The sequence below is a fragment of the Ursus arctos genome, unplaced genomic scaffold (genome assembly GCF_023065955.2).
Source record: "Ursus arctos isolate Adak ecotype North America unplaced genomic scaffold, UrsArc2.0 scaffold_9, whole genome shotgun sequence".
Taxonomy (NCBI): domain Eukaryota; kingdom Metazoa; phylum Chordata; class Mammalia; order Carnivora; family Ursidae; genus Ursus; species Ursus arctos.
In genome coordinates, this window is record NW_026623111.1 from 77,655,103 (window position 1) to 77,676,752 (window position 21,650).

Consider the following 21,650-nt stretch of genomic DNA (forward strand, 5'->3'; position numbering starts at 1 on the left):
GAACTGATAAAATATTGTTCTGTAAGAATCCTGGTGATGGAATATTGATACTGTAAGAACTCAGGTTGGTTTGCAGGCACATGCTAGGTTATAAGAAGCTGGAGCAGAGCGAGTACATTTCAAGTGGTTATTTTTATGTTTAAAGAGTTTCTCTTCTGTTATGGACTCAATTAGCTTACTGTACAGAAGTGAAGTTTGCAAGTATATAGTTCCACTTTCCAGCATCTTCTGGTGTATAGAGATCTTTCCAACAGTTCTTTTTTTTTTTTTTTTTTTTTTTTTTAAGAGAGAGTGGGTACATGTGCTTGAGCTGAGGTGGGGGCCACAGAGGGAGAGGGAGAGAGAGAATCTTAAGCAGGCTCCACACCCAGCATAGAGCCTGATTCAGGGCTGATCCCACAACCCTGAGATCATGACCTGGGCCAAAATTAAGGAACGGCTGCTTAACTGACTGAGCCACCCAGGCGTCTCTCCAACAGTTCTTCACACAGAAGCTGTTTGTAATGACAGATTGTACATTTTCACCAACATCATTGTGGTATAATTCTTGGGGTTTTTAAAAATTCTTTGACGAATGCCATCAAGCTTTGTTGATGTAGCTACATTGTTTTCTAAGTTGGATTATCATATTTTGGGCATTGACCACTATTTGGTATAATATTTTAAATCTGTCTAGTAGGGGATTATTGAAAAGAAATCACCCTCATTTTCTTCTTGGTCATTTCTGGGACAAAGAATTAAGCCTGCATTTCAGTATAAATCACCATCTAATAAAAAAAAGCCAATGTATTATCTTATTAGCAATTATATCATGTTATATGCTAAAGCTATATTTGATAGCTATAAAACAGTAAAATAATTTTTGAACTCTAAGTGAAAAGGTTTTGGGCATTGTGTGAAATAAAATTTTACAAACTATATTTTGCTTTTATTCGTGATGGTTAATATAGTAGTGAAGATCATCTGTCTGATTCTTGACCCTCTAATCAAATGTGACAAGTTAGACTACAGAGTTTCTGGTTCAAACTAAAATAGACTTTAATACCATTTAAGAATGAATGAATGGTGACTGCTCATAAAGTTTTTTTGTTTTTTTTTTTAAAGATTTTATTTATTTATTTGACAGAGATGGAGACAGCCAGCGAGAGAGGGAACACAGGCAGGGGGAGTGGGAGAGGAAGAAGCAGGCTCTCAGTGGAGGAGCCTGATGTGGGGCTCGATCCCAGAACACCAGGATCACGCCCTGAGCCGAAGGCAGACGCTTAACGACTGAGCCACCCAGGCGCCCCTGCTCGTAAAGTTTTTATCTGATTTCTGAAATAATTGAATGAGAAAAAAAACTTATAGTGAAATGTCATTGTTTTTAGTATAACCCATCTTAAAGATTAATGTGGCAATTTGTACCCTAATTTACAGTAAAAGATATAAGTAACTCAGAAAGTCAGGTAGATTTTCAGGATTTGGTAAGTTTCCACTATTGAGGGCAGTGTGAGTTTCTTAGAAGTTCCTATTCTACAAGAATTTCCCATCTAACAGTAGAAATAAGCTAAAAGAGTTTTATTTATATTATTTTTTATTTTTTTTTAAAGATTTTATTTATTTATTTGACAGAGAGAGAGACAGCCAGCGAGAGAGAGAACACAGGCAGGGGGAGTGGGAGAGGAAGAAGCAGGCTCCCAGCGGATCATGCCCTGAGCCGAAGGCAGACCCTTAAGGACTGAGCCATCCAGGCGCCCCAAGCTAAAAGAGTTTTATGAACCCAGGACTATAAAACTAGCAAAATGAAAAATACAGAAAAGATAAAACCGAGGTCACACTAACATTGAAGGAGTAGAGAGAGAAGACGACAACCAAGAACAAATGTTCAGACACTGGTGTTTTGAAGTCAGTAGAAAGTGTACCAAAAAAGAAAAAAGAGTCTATTGCTGCAAAGATATTGAATAAGAGGATTGAGAAAAATCCACTGGATTTTTCAAGATATCATTTAAGACCTTTGCCAGAGTAATTTTGATAGACTTTAAGAAGACTTGGTTAGGTTGTGGTTTTAGGAGCGATGAAGTGGTTAGAAGTAGGAGATGCATAATTAATGACAAAGTCAACTTTGCTTAACTCTTTAAAAATGTTACATTTTCTTTCACAAGACAAGCTAGACCATCTGCTGTCATTTAGGAAAGAAATTATTCTTTAAAGAAAAAAAATTATTTTGGTTATTAATACTTCTTAGTAGTAGAACCGCCTGTGAAAATTATCATTCTTGACTTACTGCCCCCCCGCCACCAGACAGAGCTGAGAAATTTTCCATTAGAACAATTTCAGTGTCTTAATGGTAAGAATTCACTGCTGAGATGTACTGTCATGGTTTGAGGGAGTCCCGAAATAATACCCTCTGTTCCTTACCCAAGTTCAGAATCACTGGAGACCTAAGCAAATGAGTTCTCTGAAGAATTCAAAATAACTGCCTTAAAATTGGTGAAGGACAGGGCTTACTTGTATAGTCACAAAGGGACTGCTAATAGTTTAAGGCTGAATTAGATATATTTGGTAATCTTGTCACTGATGTAGCTGGACAGCCAAAGGTATGGAAGAACAAGGAGTTCTTACCCTTCTAAAAGATCAGGAACCCAGAAGGGACTGAGTTATGTATAGCCGGTTCTTCTTTCTCAACTTATTAGTCAGATACATTACTCCTTTCCTAGAGAGAAAATGGAGGTGGTGGTGGGCAGTTGCCAACGGAGGAGGCAGAAGTCCAGAAGTGTCACTATAGTAGAAATTTCTCCATTAGGAAAGGAAGCTTGAGGCTAGTGGGAAAGCTGTTCTCACCCCATTTTATTCTCCAATATGCTCTTTTAAAATTGAGGTATAATTCACATAAGCTAAAATGCACAGATTTTAAATGGTCAGTTTGATGAACTTTGGAAAATGTATTATATATTCATGTAATCAGTATTCTAATCAACATATGAAACAGTCTAACACTTTATTTTATAAACTGATTAACATTTCTCTCAGTACTAACCAGTTCATTCATTTAAAATGCTTAAAATCATAATAAATTTGTAGTAATTCTGTTTGACAGCTTTGGTTGTCTCTGAATGAAAAATTTAATGAACTTCCCTAAGAAGATCTCACATCATTAATAGGCATGTAATTATTTCCATGGAGAGACTAAATGCTTTTTTACTGATAAGAAATCTTTCAAAAGTGGGATGATCTATGTAATTTTTAGTTATATATTTTATATTACTAAATACTTAAATTGTCTTCATTGACTTCTTCGTATCTTAAAATGTAAGACACTATATTTATACTTTAAATTATATGGAGTACATAGTAGGTGCTGAACAGGTCACATTTACCTTCCCTTTGTTATGGGCACACTTTGGCTCTTAAGTGTGTGATACAAAGGATGGTAACTAGACAGGTTTGTGCAAAGAAGGAACTCATTCCTTTGTTCACGCAGTTAATTTAACAAATATTTACTGGGCACAGTGCAATGACTATAATTAACAAGATGCCCCATAAAATATAGTGGGGGAGCATATATTAACAATTAAACAAAAAATATAATTAAAAATTGTGAATAGTGCTGTGAAGGATGGATGCAGTGATTGAAAATGCTCCTGGGGGGTTAAGGAAGAGGAGACTTAGATGAAATGTTCAAGGATGGTCTCCGGGCTGGTAGCATCCAGACTCAATCAGAAGAGGGTGTCAGGTAAGGAGCTTTGGGGATGGGAGGAAGGGAAGGAAGGAATTTAAAAAGACCCAGATGCCAATATAGGTAGAACTAAATGAGTCTTAACTGCTTTTTTATTACTTGTTGACTGATAGCTTTAATGGATTGCTGTAATTTGACTAACGTAAGTCTTATTTTTTTCCTCAGTGTTGGGATAATTACATTCACTACTTTTAATAATATGAACTTAGATATTATACATTATTCATACTTTATTTCAGGAAAATCAACTTAATATGCACTTAATAAGTTTGAACAAGAATATCTGAGATACCTGAGATGCCCTACAACTTCTTTTTAGCTTACAGAAGAAATATATACAAATATACTTTTTCTTTAGAATAAAAATCAGTTTCTCAAAACTGTTTAGTCCCTCTTAAGCAAGTAAATATTAAACTTGGATGTGAATAGATAACCTGGGATTTTTAACGAAGTATAGGGTTAGGTTTACTAGATTAGTCAGGTTGTGCTAGGTGTCCCTAGAGCATGTTAGTATTATTTAATGTAAAATTTTAAGTCTACTTTTTCTTGTGTTGGTTGGAAAGTAATTATCTCTCATTTTATAATAGGGGATTTCATCATATTTTTAGAATTGTCATGACCTGGCAATGTACAGAAATCTATTGAAATGTATACCTTACTTTGAAATAAGAAAATGCCTGAAATTCTAATACTGCAGCAGCAATGCTAGAGGTCCTTGGTATCCCATTGGGGTGTCTGTGAGGTCAGTACTATTTGCATAATACTATCAGGACATTATTTGTCTTTTTTACTCTATTGACATTTGCCCCAACAATGGTACAAAAGCAATTATGGGTAAAAAAAACAAGGGTGCTTTAAGTATGTGTGAATCAGAGCAGTAGTAGTACTAAATTGTACTAGTAGTATTCTTTTTTTTTTTTTTTTTAAAGATTTTATTTATTTATGTGAGAGAGAGACAGCCAGCGAGAGAGGGAACACAGCAGGGGAGAGGGAGAGGAAGAAGCAGGCTCCCAGCCGAGGAGCCCGATGTGGGACTCGATCCCGCAACGCCAGGATCACGCCCTGAGCCGAAGGCAGACGCTTAAGGACTGCGCTACCCAGGTGCCCCTGTACTAGTAGTATTCTTAACCGTAACGTACTTGAAGTAGAAAAAAATACCAGTTTCATTTAGAATGCCTATGATGAAGCAGAAAAAAAATATTAAAAAAAAATCTCGGGACACCTGGGTGGCTCAGTTGGTTAAGCATCTGTCTTTGGCTCAGGTCCTGATCCCTGGGTCCTGGGATCAAGCCCCACGGCAGGCTCCTTGCTCAGCAGGGAGCCTGCTCCTCCCTCTCTGCCTCTGGCTCCTTCTGCTTATGCTCTCTCTCTCTTGCTCTCTTTGACAAATAAATAAATTTAAATAACCTTTTAAAAAAAATCTCAGTATCTGTGCACACATTTTAAAAATATGCTTTTTAAGGAAATGGGAGGCACACAGAAAACACTTTCATTGCATTGCAAAGTCTGATGCCTGTTTTGAAGAGGAGTACTTGTGCAGTTGTTTATGAGCTGACCAAGGTACTTTTTTTTTTTTCATGGAAAAGCATTTTTTATTTGAAAGAACTGACAAACTGTTTTATTTGTATTTGGCAGATATTTTCTCACAGATGAATTAGGTTGATTTATCATTTAAGGAAAACAACTGATAGTATTTGTTGCTGGTAATAAAATTGAAGTTTGTAAGAGAAAATTAGAATTTTGAGAAACTTGTATGCCTTCGGCTTGATATTTCCCCAATACTTACAAAGAGTCTTTTAATAATATTAGTGACGATACTGACGAATGTTATATTTTGAAATAGTACAATGAAATATGTCAGTATTAAAAGATATGCATAACTCCATGACCTAATTTTTTTAATGACCAGTGCATTGTTGATAAATATCTTGCATGCATGAACGATTCAAAGTGTAAGAGATCAATGGATATGAATGTGAGAGTTGGAAGGATTTATTAATATTATTTCAGATTTCTTATGGCAACCAACCTTTAAAAAACTACCACTTGTCAAGTTTTGGTATGGTGTCAAAGAATATCCACAATTAATAGCCTATGAAAAGGCTGTTAAAATGCTCTCCTGTTTTTCAACTATGTGTGTAAGTCTGAATTTTCTTCATCTACTTAACCCAAACAACAAATTATAGAAGATTGAGTAGAGAAGCAAGTATGAAAATCCAGTTATTTTCTATTAAGGCAGACATTATGGAGACTTGTAAAAATGTAGAACAATACTATTTTTAATGAGTTTTTTGTTTTTGAAATTTTTTTTTTAAAGATTTTTTTAATTTTTATTTATTCGACAGAGATAGAGGCAGCCAGCGAGAGAGGGAACACAAGCAGGGTGAGTGGGAGAGGAAGAAGCAGGCTCATAGCGGAGGAGCCTGATGTGGGGCTCGATCCCACAACGCCGGGATCACGCCCTGAGCCGAAGGCAGACGCTTAACCGCTGTGCCATCCAGGCGCCCCTGAAATATATTTTTATTAAAATATTACTGTTAAATAATTTTATAACGTAGGGTTAAATGAATTACTAAAATGAATCTTAAAAAGTCTCAGTTTTAATTTTTTGTATTTAAATGTCAATAGAAATAATTGATGTAAATAAAAGTCCTGTGGGCATCTGAATTTTTAATAATGTAAAGAAATTTTGACAATCTATGGAATAGGGCAGTCCACATATAATTGTAATTTAGGATGAGAGCATGGCTTTATAATCTAAAATGTACATGTTTTGGCTTCTAGCACTATTTTGATTTCAGGTGTTTTTCAAATGGCTGTGTTAAAGTAGGTTTTATAGTCATCAGCTTTGTATTATTTTAACTCCTATTATTTTGAAACTTTTCTAAACCTTCATTTTCATTTTATGTCTTTAAAATACAGCAAAGAAAGCCAAAAATGAAACAAAATATTATTTGCAAAGCAATGTAATTTTAGGGGGACATTTAGGTTTTTTTCAATTAATCATGGCTGGTTTCCTGAACAAGCTAAATATGGTATAAGAATCCTGAAATGATGTTCTGTGACAATCTGTATTATTCCTGAATATTCCTGGTATCTCATGTATACAGAATGAATATTTACTATCTGAGTTAAATAGATACATTTTATTTTAAAAATTTGTAATGGTACAGTCCATTACCATTTTGTAATGTATGTGGAAGTTAATTCACAATAATGAGAGCCCTTTGCCTGTTAGTGGTAACTGTCATGAAACATGATCATATGTTAGTGAGAGTTCTGATTTCTCTTTTTTCTATAAGCAGATAATCTCAGTGATACCTTGAAGAAGTTGAAGATAACAGCTGTTGACAGAACTGAGGATAGTTTAGAAGGATGCTTGGATTGTCTGCTTCAAGCCCTGGCTCAAAATAGTAAGTTTCATTGGATTTGAAATGCCAAACAAAAAAATTATATCAGCAGTCATTCAGAAATTGGTATGTAGTTTAGCACATAACTTGCATTCACATAACTTGAATTCTTTTGAATCCTATCCCAGAATACTGAGGTTGTTTTACATGCTTTACCCTCCCACCCCACCTCCCCACCCCCAAGGTACTGAAAGCCAAGTTGACAGGCAGAAGAAAGGAGGAATTGATTGGCGGTGATGACATTAATACCAGAGAGAGGCCATTATTTCATTCCTAACAGATAAGCACCATAGTTGTTTTCCTTCTTAACACCTACATTTGTTCTTTGAAAAGGACTGCATGTGTATATGTGGGGAGACTAGGGAGGAGAAACAGAGGGGAGCTTAAAACACCTAACATTTTTTTCTGAGATCTTGTGGTCACCTTTTTAATAATTTTACATTAATGTTTATGAAAAATAAATAAAATAATGCTTATGCTTAGATTTAATTGGAAAGAGCCATAAGCAGTCATTCAGAAATCCCTTAAAACTGAGGTAAGACTTAATCTTTGATGCTGTGGTAAATAAGACTAGTGATGAAAATTATACAACTCTTCATTGGCTAACACAATGTATTGTTGCATTTGATCCATCATATTTCCATTTGTTAATTTTTGTATTATCACAGAGAATAGACAGGTAAAAAATGATTTTTATCTGTTCCCTTAGTTCTGCTTTGTTGTGCTATGGTTTGTGCTATACTTGTTTTTAATTATACCATTATCTTATTCTGGGATTAATTATGTAGCTAACAAAGAATTTAGGAGAAAGTATATGTTGTTAGAGTTTTACTTTCAAGCACTCAGATGTGTGTGTTATTTCTTTTTCATTTTATTTTTCATTTCTTAGTGAAATGTGCTTAGAAAATCTAAAATAATTGAATGTGGTACTCTTCATCAAAAAGCACTTTTTTAAAACTAGCTTGGAAAATTCTTTTTCAGTAATTCTCTTTGCTTTTGAGATTGTTAACTCTGTCAAGCTATTCAGTCTTACAGATGACAGAGAAGGGGTTTGAAACAAGGAGTTCAGTAACAGCATCTGAATAAGGCTCACCATGGTAAAGAGAAAGAACAGAAAAGGGGAGTATCTAAGGGTGTGCTGTCCATTATAGTAGATATATGTGGCTATTAAATTTAATAATTTAATTTAAGTTCTTTAGTCTTACTTTTCAATAGCCATAGTTGGCTAGTAACTACCTTATTGGGGATCACAGACGTTAAGCCATTTCCATGATCACAGAAAGTTCTTTTGTATAGCATGGGTCTAGAAGACTAGAAAGAACCGTGTGATGACCTGAGTTTTACATGCCTGTATAGGCAGATTTACGTAATCATGTAATTAGTCTAAATTGAATAATTTAGTAATTGAATAATTTAGTAAATTGAATATCCCAAATTCATTTTTTTAGTAGAGTTGTTTTAGTATACTCTTGGTTGTAATGGCCTGGTTTTTTTCTCTTTGATAGTAAAAAGAATTTTCTACATGGACCATTTGTTCAGAAACTGTAAGATATGGAGAGAGTGTTCTTGGTTATATGTAGAGGGTAGCTCAGCCCTCTCTTGGAAAGACTGATAGAGAAGTAAAGTTGAAGAAGAGAAATGAAAAAAGGAAGCCAAATTTTATAACTTTTTAAAGAATAGATTTAAGAAGTAGTGAGAAGTATATAATTGTTGGATTACATCTCAGATCCATTGCAGATTTACTCATTGAACCTATTTATGGAAAATAGCCTCGAATTGTGTATTCTAAAGTGTTAAGGCCAAATAGCCACAAGGTGTCAATAAAAACAACAAACTCTACCAATTTAACTATTGATTCCCCAAGAAGGGAGCAAAAGGAATATGTCTTTTTAAGAATCTGGAACAAAATTCATGTGTCCTCATATCTAAGACTATTAACACAAAAGAATTTGAAGAGGGAGTTCATGCAGATGTTCAGTGTTTAATTTAAGAATAATTATCTGTCATTGTTGAGTACTTATTATGTACTCAACACTGGACTTGGGACTATATCTGTTATCTAATTTAAACTTTCCTTTATTCACATGAAGAGGTATTATCATCACCATGTAAAGGAAAAGGAAACAGACACTCTAAGGTTATTTGCCTTGCTCTGGCAGAGTCTAGAGTTTGGATCTGAACTCTTAGTCTACAAAATAAAAAATTACATTCTGAGGAAAGTGTGGCTCTTTGCTAAGTTTATAGGATGTGAAAGTGTTTCTAAAAGATAGGTTTTAATATTGTGTCTTAAATTTTTGCTTTTTCTTTAAAATAGTTTCAAATTATATTATTAAATATGAGAATGATATATAGACCTTTTTCTTGAATTACAGACTTATTTTATAGATATTTTATTGATACTTTTTTAAAAAAAATTAGCACGTGGCTTTTAAACAAGGAAAAGTAAAAAAAAAAAATGCTGGTAAGATGTTTATTTTCTACAGTTGTTCTTCCTTGAAATGATTGATCCATTGCTACTTTTACCCTCCCAAGGTAAAATTATAAAACATTTAACTTAAGTGAATCTGTACTGGCTTTTTTGCAGAGACCTTCTAGTGTCATAATTCTTCCTTAGTGTCAGGTGTTTTAGCTAAAAATATCACTGCTTATACCAGAATCGCACCTAATCAAGAAACAATGAGTTCTCCATTCTGTAAAAGTATAAGATGGTAATGTGTGTAATAGAAATCTAAACTTAAAATTTTATTTTACAATCTGCTAACCTGTCACTGGAAAGGACAAATTTGAAAGGAAAGAAATTATGCTTTTTAAAATTTTTACACTGTGGAAATTTAGTATATTTGAATTGCACATCAAAGATTATCATAATCTGAAATTGATGTATGACTTCAGAGTGGTTTTCTTAAATTTTTGGGGGGTAACATTAAATATAGTTTATTTTTTTTATTTTTATTTTTTTCTAAAGATTTTATTTATTTATTTGACTGAGATAGAGACAGCCAGCGAGAGAGGGAACACAAGCAGGGGAAGTGGGAGAGGAAGAAGCAGGCTTACAGTGGAGGAGCCTGATGTGGGGCTCGATCCCATAACGCTGGGATCACGCCCTGAGCCGAAGGCAGACGCTTAACGACTACGCCACCCAGGCGCCCCTAAATGTAGTTTATATGTCAGAATCTTAAGAGACAAGTGGTAGACAATTTTAATACTAGGTTTTATGGAAAACATTTTGCTTAAGCATTTTGTGTAAATCTCTGGTCTGAATAATAGAAGTGTTCATTCATTCATTGATCTAAATACTTTAGATCTCAGTTCTAAAATGTTTTTAGTAAGTATTTGAAAGCTACCCCCTAAGAAATCAGATTCTGTAGAATAGAAGATTCTCTGTAAATGCTTATTGTAATATGGTTACTCTAGTTCATGCTTATTTGAAAACTTAAAACATTAGGCGATAGTTTTATCCCTAAACATTAGGACAGGAATTGTCATTAGAGAATATGACATCTAAATCCCCTTGTAAGGCAAACTACTAGCATAAATCAAAGGCCCAAAGACAAGAAAAATTAACAGTCCATTCATAATAAAAAGTTCTGTTCCATTATAAGAGCATGGGGACCATGTTCTGTTGTTGAGGGAACCACAAAACAATGCCAGCATGATCACCAACACAGCTTTAAATTCTTGTCCTAAAGGATTAGGCCGTTTTCCTCTGTCTGATTGCCTCATGTACCTTTGTGCTTTAATTTTGTGTAATTAACAGCTTAATGACAATTCCTATTTCATACAAGAGTCACAGAATTGTTTATTTTCTGTAGAACAACCCAGTTTACTTTAAAGAAAAAAGTATTTAGTATCTAGTCCACATTCCTAACCTAATATCATACTCATCCACTTGTTGAATTCTTATTTCTTAGCCTTTGTTCTTTTTTTATTCGTTATATTGATTTTTGGCTCCCTTCTGAAGTTATAATCCTAAGCATACTGGATTATGTATATAAACCGCTAATGTAGATTACTCTGAATCTTCTTTAACAGAACTTGCTGTTGTCCTTTGCTTTTAGTCTGTTTTATGCCTTCAGTATTTCTGAATTGACTTTTGGATACCCAAATTATTTCTTAAGTAAGGGACTTTGAAACTTGGTATCAACTGTTTTCAACAGCCCTGTTAAATCTGAAATCACTGGAAATGAAAGGTTACTGCTGTTTTAGTAGAAACAAAAAATTATTTTACTTCTTTCATAGTAATATCTTGATTTTACTTTTTACCGTGAGTTATCAAATGCACAAAAGAAGTGATATATTTCTTTTGCAAGTTGAATTCATTATGTTTTCACCTCCTTTATGTATTTTTGTATCATGTGACTCTTCTAGTTACTGTGTCCATTGTCCATGAGAGCTTATTAGTGGTGCTAATCCTAAATTATCAAAAGTTCAGTTTTTACTGAGTACAGATAGCATTTGTAGAATAGAGGAGACTAAAATAGAGAAAATGGTCAACTAAAAAGCCATTGACAATTTTTGATGAATTGAGAATCCTGGATTGCCATTGAAAAATGACAGCTACCTGAATCTCAGTTTTTCCACACATTCTCTAAAAACTTACACAGATCATCAAAGAGCTAAAGTAAAGCCAATTAATATAACCTGTGTTTAAGCATAACTAGAAGACAGACTAAGACCTTCAAATTATTAGTGAGAGAAATAAATATCAAAATCTAGCCTACTTAGCCTCAGAACCCATGATAGAGTTCATTGAGACTGCAGAAACTACATGGAAAAGATGAGAGGAAAATTGGCTGAACCAGGAGCCCAAGGATACATAGTTAAAATTGCCTTTAGGAAGAAAAAGTCCTAGCCTGGAAAATACTAAGATATGGTCTTAGATTCCATTAGAGTATTTGCTATTGAGAAATCAAAAGGAAGAGACTTAAAAGTACCCAGGACCCTAGGCAATACATCAGATGTGTACCACTTTGGGGGATGATCTTGTTTTGCCTTTCAGACTTGGTGGTGAAGGGAAAGAAGATAGCAAGATAGGGAAATTAAGTGTTCTGGAGAAATAAGAAAACCATAAAATTAGAGGACACACTAATAACCCCTTTTGGTTTAAGTTCAGAAGAGGGAGCTTTTGAACTAGAAATCTAGATATTTATCCCAAATCTTTACCCTTATTGCATAAATTTTTATTGCTCATGAAGGAAGATTAAAAACTATACACTGAATAGAAAATTATGAATGATGGGGGCGCCTGGGTGGCACAGCGGTTAAGCGTCTGCCTTCGGCTCAGGGCGTGATCCCAGCATTATGGGATCGAGCCCCACATCAGGCTCCTCTGCTATGAGCCTGCTTCTTCCTCTCCCACTTCCCCTGCTTGTGTTCCCTCTCTCGCTGGCTGTCTCTATCTCTGTCAAATAAATAAATAAAATCTTAAAAAAAAAAAAAAAAAAGAAAATTATGAATGATAAACATACAAATTGCTACAATGAATAAAGCAAAAAATAAGAACCAACATATTAGCTATTAAAAGTTTTCTTCCTAAACCAACAATAAAGCAGTTATCAGTAACAGAACACCATGACCTATCTTAAATATCTTTAAGCCTTTGCATATATGAAAAGAAAAAAATCCTCAAGTAAGAGTTTCAGATACTGGAAACAGAAGTGCGTAAGTACCAGGGTGATGCGAAAGAAGAGTTGACTAGAAGAAATTGAAGAAAAAGAATCATTTTAGAAATTAAAAAACTAGATTACAAGGTAACAGGAAAGAATAGAGGTGACTGAAAATTTATCATGGAGCATTGAGGAAAACAGGCAAAATAATGAAGACAAAACAAAGGATCAGAGAGAAAATGATTGATGTATAAGGCAGATAGATCCAGTATACACACAATTGGAGCCCTAAAGGAGAAAAACAAAACAATGAAACAGCTAATATTTAAAACTAAGAACTTTTCTGAAGAAAAGAAAGACCAGTATCTACATGATAAGAAAGAGGCAGCCATGTACTTACAGAAATTGACCTGTAATGGGCAACTCAGAGACTTAAGTCTAATAAAACTTTTACTTATGCATTTATTTGTGTCTAAATGAAAAACAAAAGAACAACTTTTTCTTTCACAAATAAATTCATCACTTGGTGACAATTTTAAAAAAAGTAAAAATAAGTACAAAGGAAATATCCTTAGGGCCGCAATTCAAAAAAGATCTAAGTTATTTAAAAAGGAGAGAAAACCAGACTGACATCAGACTTCTCAAAAGCAATATTCAAAGCAATTCAATAATGGAACAATATTTTTAAAAAATTCAAGAAATATGAATTTTATGTTGAGCCAACCTGCTCAGTATCAAGGTTATAAAAAAACCACTGTTAAACATGGAAAAACCCAGGGAACACTATACTCATTAGTCTTCCACGAGAATCTTCTAAACTCATGCTGTCCAGTATTCACTACCTGACATGGCTATTGAACATTTGAAATGAGGCTAGTGTGAATTTAGGCACATTGTAGGTATCAGGGACTTAGTACCAAAACAATACATAAACTGTCTCCTTAACAGTTTTAAAAATATTGATTACATATTGAATCTCATTTTTAAAATTTTATAAGATATTTCCAAATACTTGATTTCAATTGCAGCTTTACAGGCCATTGTTTCTTGAATTGTGGGTGGTGGCTGATTGAAGTAGGTTTAAGAGTTGGTCCACTATGATATGATGGAAAATGCATGTCATCAATAAAATCCAATTAGGTTATTCAGCGTAGGAAAGGACATTTAAAAGAAGACATTTAAAATAGTGAACTTAAGTTCGTTGTTCAAGGGGTTAGAGTCTAAGGAAGAGAAAGCATATAGGTCCCAAGATATGTTCTCTGCATTTAGTCAAAAGCAGAAAGGGACAGTGTATATCCGAATGTATTGGTATCCAGGAGTTTGTAGAAAGGGATCATGGAAAGGCTTGAATCTGATTGGAAGAATGAGAAAGACCATCTTGAAATCTGTCACAGGCATGAGATTAGTAACAGAAGCAAGATATAACTGTGATACTGGTTGCAGTTTGCCCTCTGATGTGCTTTTATGCTATAGTTCGTAAGGAGCGAAAAAGCTTTTGTTGTGTGCAGTCTCCAGGAGATAAGCTTCCATTGGTATTTGTACTTTGTGATTACAACATTGGCAGAGGATCTGGTTTTCTAACATTAGCTATAAATGTTACCATTTTGCTTCTTAAGTTTGCTAAATTTGAAGAACTTCTCATGTTCCTAAGAGGAGTAAAATATGTAAGAGAAATGTGATTTGAAATGATGCTATATGCCAAATATATACTTAAGAAGATCTGTCCTCAATATTTATAGTACCAGTGCTGACTTACTATCACTAAGAACTACACTTTTAAGTTATTATTGAGAGAAGTGATGGGATTTGTGCTGCTATGTTTTCTTGACATTCTTTTTCAGCAGGATAGTGGTGTATGCAACTCTGCCTGGACAGCTAGCTGTGATTTTCTGTGGCCATATACTTGATTGACGTAACGGGCTTCTGGCTTCTCTTTTTTTTTAAGTTTCTGTTTAAATTCCAGTTAGTTAACATACAGTGTAATGTTAGTTTCAGGTGTACAATAGAGTGATTCCGCACTTCCACACATCACCGGGTGCTCATCACAAGTGCCCTCCTTAATCCCATCACCTATGTAACACATCCTTCCCCACACCTCCCCTCTGGTAACATCAGTTTGTTCTCTATAGTTGAGAGTCTGTTTCTTGGCCCCCCCCCCTTTTTTTCCCCTTTGCTCATTTGTTTTGTGTAACTGGCTTCTTTAATCAATTAAGCACTATCCCAATGTGTTGAATGTGTTAAAGGATATGTGACTTATAAATTGGACTTTTGATTGATACAGTGAATTAGAAATGAATTAATAATACTAGTATCTGATTAAGAATTTTATATTCTCAACAGAAAGATATAGTTTTATATTCAAAGGAAAATGGCTTATAGTAATAGATTAATTAATCTGTATTCAGTGCCTTCACTGTGATTATAAATGTTTGAACCTGATATTAAAGGTATGGTCAGTATCATAGTCTTTTTTTACCTCTGTAGAACTTGGTAGCCCATGATGGTTATGTTTCTTCTGGAAAGCTTCCTTACCTGGTTTAAATGCTTTCATTTTTATCTCTTGTAATTCAGATTTCTGGAGTACCCATTTGGCATTGTAAAACAAAGATTAAAGTTTCACCAATATGTGGACACTGAAATCTATAAATGAGACATTTTGTGAAATAATAAAAATTTAATGAATCATCATTTTTCCTAATGGAAGCTTCTTTATAAAAAATACATATTCTTATTATAATTACTTGATTTACTTATGTTTAATAATTTATTTTGATATGTGGTGTAAGGTGAGTGTCTTATTTTTTTCTAAACAATTTTCTCAACACCATGTATTGTTTAATCTCCCTATTGGTTGATGATGCTCTTTTTATCATATAATAACTGCTTAATTTAATGTAATTGGGCCAGCTTTGGCATTTGATTCTGTTCCATTAATCTGTTTGTCTATTGTGTTCTAACCATGCTATTTTAATTATATTAGCTTTATGCAGGAAATTTCTCTTTATAAATCTGTCAAAAAGTTTTATTTTCATGGGCTTAATATATCACAGAAATTGTGGAAATGGATTGTCACATTCCTGAAAATTCCTTTGGGAATTGAGATAAGCTATAAATTAATTCGGAAAGAATTGAAAACTCAGTATTTTGTCAACCAAAGAACACAGATTATATCTTATTTTAGTCTTTTTGTGTCTCGGTGAGATGTAGTTTGGTTCATGTTTCCCATACATATCTCATTTTAAGTATTCCTACGTATTTTACATTTTTTGTTTGTTGCAAATGGAGTTTTTCCCATTATAACTTCTAGAGATCAGCTTGAAATCTGTGTTGATTTTTATATTTTTATTTGTATTCAGCTACCTTCTGAATCCACTTAGTAGTTAAAATAAAACTTTTAACTAGTTCTTTTGGGTTTTGCAATCAGAACATCTGGGAAGTGACATTTTTGCTTCCTCTTTCCCTTGTAATTATAGCTGACTTACTGTGTTGGCTTGAATTTCCAGCAAAATAGTAAATAGCAATGATGTGAAAGATATCTTACTTTAATTTCTGCTATTAATGGCAGTCCCTCTAATGCTTCATCATTCAGTATAACACCTCTTGATTTAATGTGAAAAGTTTTTTTCATATTAAGAAAATAGTCTTAATTCAAGCATGATTTTTTTAAAAATCAAGAGTGGTTACCTTTAAAGCATAAACCTTTAGTCTAATCAATTAATATTAAAGATAATATCTGTTACGTTTAATATTATAAAGTTTATAATAAAATTATTTGTTGGGAGCATTATTACTAGAGGAAGTTTTTCTTAAGAATGGGAAGTGCAACATAGTTTTATAATCTCAGAATTAAGACCATTTGGTAAACTAGTGAGGTTCAGTATAATTTGTATTTTCCTTCGTATATTCAGGAACAAATACTTACCTAATAAGAATTAGTACCTAAAGAATAATTAAAATTAACAATATGAATTATATATTGTAGAATATGTGATTATTAAATGGTCTGATTAACATTATAGGAAATTTCTCAATTTAGTACTGCCTAGCCCCCCAAGTTTTCAAAACTACAGACAGTAAAGCATTACTTTTTTAAGGGGTGTCTACAATTTTTTTATTAAGTTTTTAAATTTTAATTCCACCGTAGTTAATATACAGTATTATATTAGTTTTGGGTGTACAATATTGCAATTCAAAAATTCTGCACATTACTCAGTGCTCATCATGATAAGTGTGCTCTTTAATCCCCATCACCCTATTTCACCGACCTTCCCTTCGGTAACCGTCAGTTCTCTGTAGTTAAGACTCGGTTTCTGTTTCTCTCTCTCTCTCTTATTCTTTGCTCATTTGTTTTGTTTCTTAAATTCCACATACAAGTGAAATCATATGATATTTGTCTTTCTTTGACTTATTTCACTTTAGCATTATGCACTGGCTCCATCCATGTTGTTGCAAATGGCAAGATTTCATTCCTTTTTATGGAGGAATAATATTCCATAGTGTGTGTGTGTGTACCACATCTTCTTTATCCATTCATCTTTTGATGGACATTTGGGCTACTTCCATAATTTGGCTATTGTAAAGGGGTGCATGTATCCCTTTGAATTAGTGTTTTTGTATTTTGGGGGTAACTACCCAGTAGTGCAATTATTTGATTCTAGACTAGTTCTGTTTTTAACTTTTTGAGGAACCTCCATATTGTTTTCCACAGTGGCTGCACCAGTTTGCATTCCCACCAACAGTGCATGAAGATTTCTTTTTCTCCACATCCTTGCCAACACATTGTTTCCGGAGTTTTTAATTTTAGCCATTTTGACATGTGTGAGGTGATACCTCATTATATATATAATATACCTATTTTGATTTGCATTTCCCTGATAGTGAATGATGTTGTGCATCCTTTCATGTGTCTGTTGGCCATCTGTATGTCTTCTTGAAGAAATTTCTGTTCATGTATTCTGTCCATTTTTTAATTGAATTATTTGGGGTTTTTTTTGTTTTTTGGGGAGTTTTAGTGTTGAGTTGCCTAAGTTCTTGATATATTTTGGCTACTTACCCTTTATCAGATATGTCATTTGCAAATATCTTCTCCCATTCATTAGGTTGTCTCTTAGTTTTGTTGGTTGTTTCCTTTGCTGTGCAGAAGTTCTTATTTTGATGTAGTACCAATAGTTTATTTTTGCTTTTGTTTCCTTTGCCTCAGGAGACATTTTGTAGAAAAATGTTATATGGTCAATGTCAGAGAAATGCATAATGCTGTATTCTAGGGTTCTTATGGTTTCAGGTCACACATTTAGGTCTTTAATCAATTTTGAGTTTATTTTTCGGTATGGTGTAAGAAAGTGGTCCAGTTTCATTCTTTTCAATGTAGATATCCAGCTTGCCCGACACCATTTGTTGAAGATATGTCTCTTTCCCATTGGATATTCTTGCATCTTTTGTCAAAGATTAATTGACCACATAATTGTGGGTTTATTACTGGACTCTGTATTCTGTTCCATTGATCTTTGTGTCTTTTTTTTTCCCCCACCAGTACCATAATGTTTTGATTACTGCAGCTTTATAATATAACTTGAAGTCTGGAATTGTCATACTTCCACTTTTGTTTTTCTTTATCAAGATTGCTTTGGCTGTTCGAAGTCTTTTGTGGTTCCATACAAATTTAAAGATTGTTTATTCCAGTTCTGTGAAAAATACTTTTGGTATTTTGATAGGGATTACATTAAATCTGTAGATTGCTTTGGGTAGTATAGACATTTTAACAATGTTAGTTTTTCCAGTCCATGAGCATAGGATGTTTTTCCATTACTTTGCATTGTCTAGAATTTCTTTCATCTATGTTTTCTAGTTTTCAGAGTGTAAGTCTTTCATCTCTTTAGTTAAGTTTATTCCTAGATATTTTACTGCTTTGGGTGTAATTGTAAATGTGATTATTTTCTTAATTTTACTTTCTTCTGCTTCATTTTTAGTGTATAGGAATGTAACAGATTTTTGTACATTGATTCTGTATCCTAAATTCAGATACTGAATTTGTTTATTAGTTCTAGTAGTTTTTTGGTGGAGTTTCAGTTAATCTGCAAATAGTGTAAGTTTTACTTCTTCCTTACCAATTTGGATGCTTTTTATTTCTTTATGTTGTCTGTTTGCCGTGGCTAGGACTTCCAATATTATGTTGAATAGAAGTAGTGAGAGTGGACATTCTTATCTTGTTCCTGATCTTAGGGGAAAAGCTCTCTGTTTTTCCACGTTGAGTATGATGTTAGCTGTGAGTTTTTCCTATATGGCCTTTATTATGTTGAGGTATGTTCCTCTAGACCTACCCAGTTGAGTGTTTTTATCCTGAATGGATATTGTACTTTTTCAGTGCTTTTTTCTGAATCTATTGAAGTGATGGTTTTTATTCTTTCTCTTATTGGTGTCTCAGGTAAAGCATTACTTTTAGTACAAGAAAACTGGTTATAATTGCAAGGTTATATCATATCAGCCTTTGAATTATATCCATAGCTATAAATTTAGGTATTCATTTTTGTTTATGTTTAGATTACTCAACCCTGAAAGCGTGAACTTTATTACTTATGATTTTTCTTACTTTAATGTACTTTTACATGAATTCTTCTTAGTGAGTTTTTAATGGTATGTGAAATTTGGTATTTTAATTTAATATGAAATAATGAAATAGGCATGTAAGTTCTTTTATAAATTACAAAAATGTTTTAAATACTTGGCCTTAAAGATTGTTTCTGAAAGTTTCTAACATTTGACCTTAGGAGAAGAAAGAAACACCAGCCAGAAAAGTAGGCAATTGAAGAAAATTCTTCTTTTTGAAGTTTGATTTTATATAAATCTTACTTCACATAAAACTATAGTTTATCCATTATTTTAAAACTGGAAGAGATATCACACCATGGGAATATGTTTTATACCAAGTTAATAAATAAAAGCAAAGTTATTTCATTTTTCATTGTGACTCATTTATTATTTACTGCAGTTTTCATTTTTTGAGTTATGAATGTATGTGAATATTAATGACCAACTGCAAAATTGTTAAATTGCAAAAATAGTGATTACATTAAAGACAAAATAGAGAGTAAAAGATTAACTCTTTGCTTGAAGTAGTCAAGGGAAGAATAGCCAGGAAATGGAAAAGATCCCAGATTAAGAAATCCTTTTTAGAAACACATTAAAAAAGAGTGATTCTAGTTGAAGAAATGCATGGTAAGTCAGTAATGTATCTTCTTATCTGAATAAAAGATACTACATTATTTTCTGTTTGCTGTACAACTAGATCTTGATGAGGGCCAAAAGTATTATATGCCATATTTTTAACTGTATGTGGTTTATGGTCATTTTACTCTCTTACAACAAATCACTAACAACTAAGGAAATATGAATATTTTATGTTTTTAGTAAGGAGAGTTTAGGTATAATTTTCTAGTGTAATAGTCGTATGATGGGCTATATAATACAGCAAATCTTTATTCTCTAAGTTTTTTAATAGAAGCTAATAGTATTCAGAGCCTTCTGTTGATAGATACATTCACTTGGAAATTTGGGCTGTTTTACTATCGCTTAAAAAACAAACAACGCATTGTATAACTCTTTGAGATTTATGAAAGCTTAGGTAGAACAAACATTTTTTTTTTCCTCTGTAGTTATATAGGGCTGTTGGGGCAGTAGTAGAGAATACTGTGTGACAGTCATGATCCTACACATCGGTGATTCACGTCTTAAGTAAAAGAAGAAGTCCATGTATTGAATGTAGGTGGACCCATTAGAATATTTGTAGAGTATTCGAATATAAAATTCATACTGCCATGATATATCATACTACTTTGGTTAAACATTATTAGTTTAAAGTTAGATTTGGAACATTTTGTACAGTCATGTCATACTTCGACTGCACTCATTTTCAGGTCTCATTCATACATATAGTCAACACTTTTAATTATTATGTTGCAAACATTGTGGTATCTCCTAATAATGGCAGAAATTTAGTCCCTGCCCTCAGAATCTCATTATTTTGTGATAGAGACCGATAAGTAAATGTAAAATTACAATTTTTCGTAAGTGCTGTAATAGAGGTATGTTCAGTGTCTGGGGGAGTACATCTATTCAGTGACCTTAAAAAAAGTAAAGATAGCTATGTCAGATCAAAAGGGAATAATCATAAAATGAACTAAAGGCAATATTATATGATAATTCAACTTTTAAAAAATATCAGTTCTTCAATTGTTAATTGAATTGGTTTTTGTTTATTTTGTATAAAATAACTACTAGAAGTTATTTTATATGAAACAGAATGAACTCATTTATGCTTTGTTGTGCTGTGAATGTCTCTAATAGTATGCATGCTGATACTTTTGGTTCATTAACCATGCTTTTTCTTTCTTTTTCTTTTTCTTTTTTTCTTTTTAAAACTTGATTGATTTACTACCTGATTAAAGCATGGGATTTTAACAGTATACATAAACTTTTTACATAGAAAACTTTACATAGCATTTCATATTATATGATTCTGCTAGTTCTTTAAAAAAATGTATGCATCCATTGGGCAAGGAATACTTTTCATTAAATTATCAATATTAAATGCACTTAATCATCATGTAGATTAAACAAATGTAGCTAACTTTCAGACATTTTAAGTAGGTAAAACATACACTTTGCACATAAAGAAATATTTGGTGGAAATATGCAGATAAAATGTTTAAAAAATTTGAATACTGAAAAAAACTACACCTATGATGAGTGTCTTTTTCTGAGAACAAGGATTTCCAGATACATTCATTCTTTTAAATATTTAGCTTTGGTTTCTTTGTTTCTCAAACTACAAAGCTGCTGATAGCGAAACTCCAGGATTTCACATGAGTTCAGGCTATGTCTACCTTAACACAAATGTTAAAACATACACTATTAAGATCCCAG

The 21,650-nt window shown here is 33.1% G+C and overlaps 1 protein-coding gene across 7 annotated transcripts in view; it reads left to right on the plus strand.

Moving 5' to 3' along the window:
- The window catches only part of RAP1GDS1 (Rap1 GTPase-GDP dissociation stimulator 1), a 146,731-nt gene that overhangs the window by 21,693 nt on the left and 103,388 nt on the right, over positions 1 to 21,650 (plus strand). For 4 of the 7 annotated variants that reach the window (XM_026509686.4, XM_048211870.2, XM_048211869.2 and 1 more), the window contains exon 2: positions 7,021 to 7,128. In XM_026509686.4, the coding sequence (XP_026365471.1) occupies positions 7,021 to 7,128 (108 nt within the window). Of the gene's footprint in view, positions 1 to 7,017; positions 7,129 to 21,650 lie in introns of all 7 variants that reach the window. The other 3 variants (XM_026509688.4, XM_026509685.4, XM_026509687.4) reach the window with 1 other exon arrangement.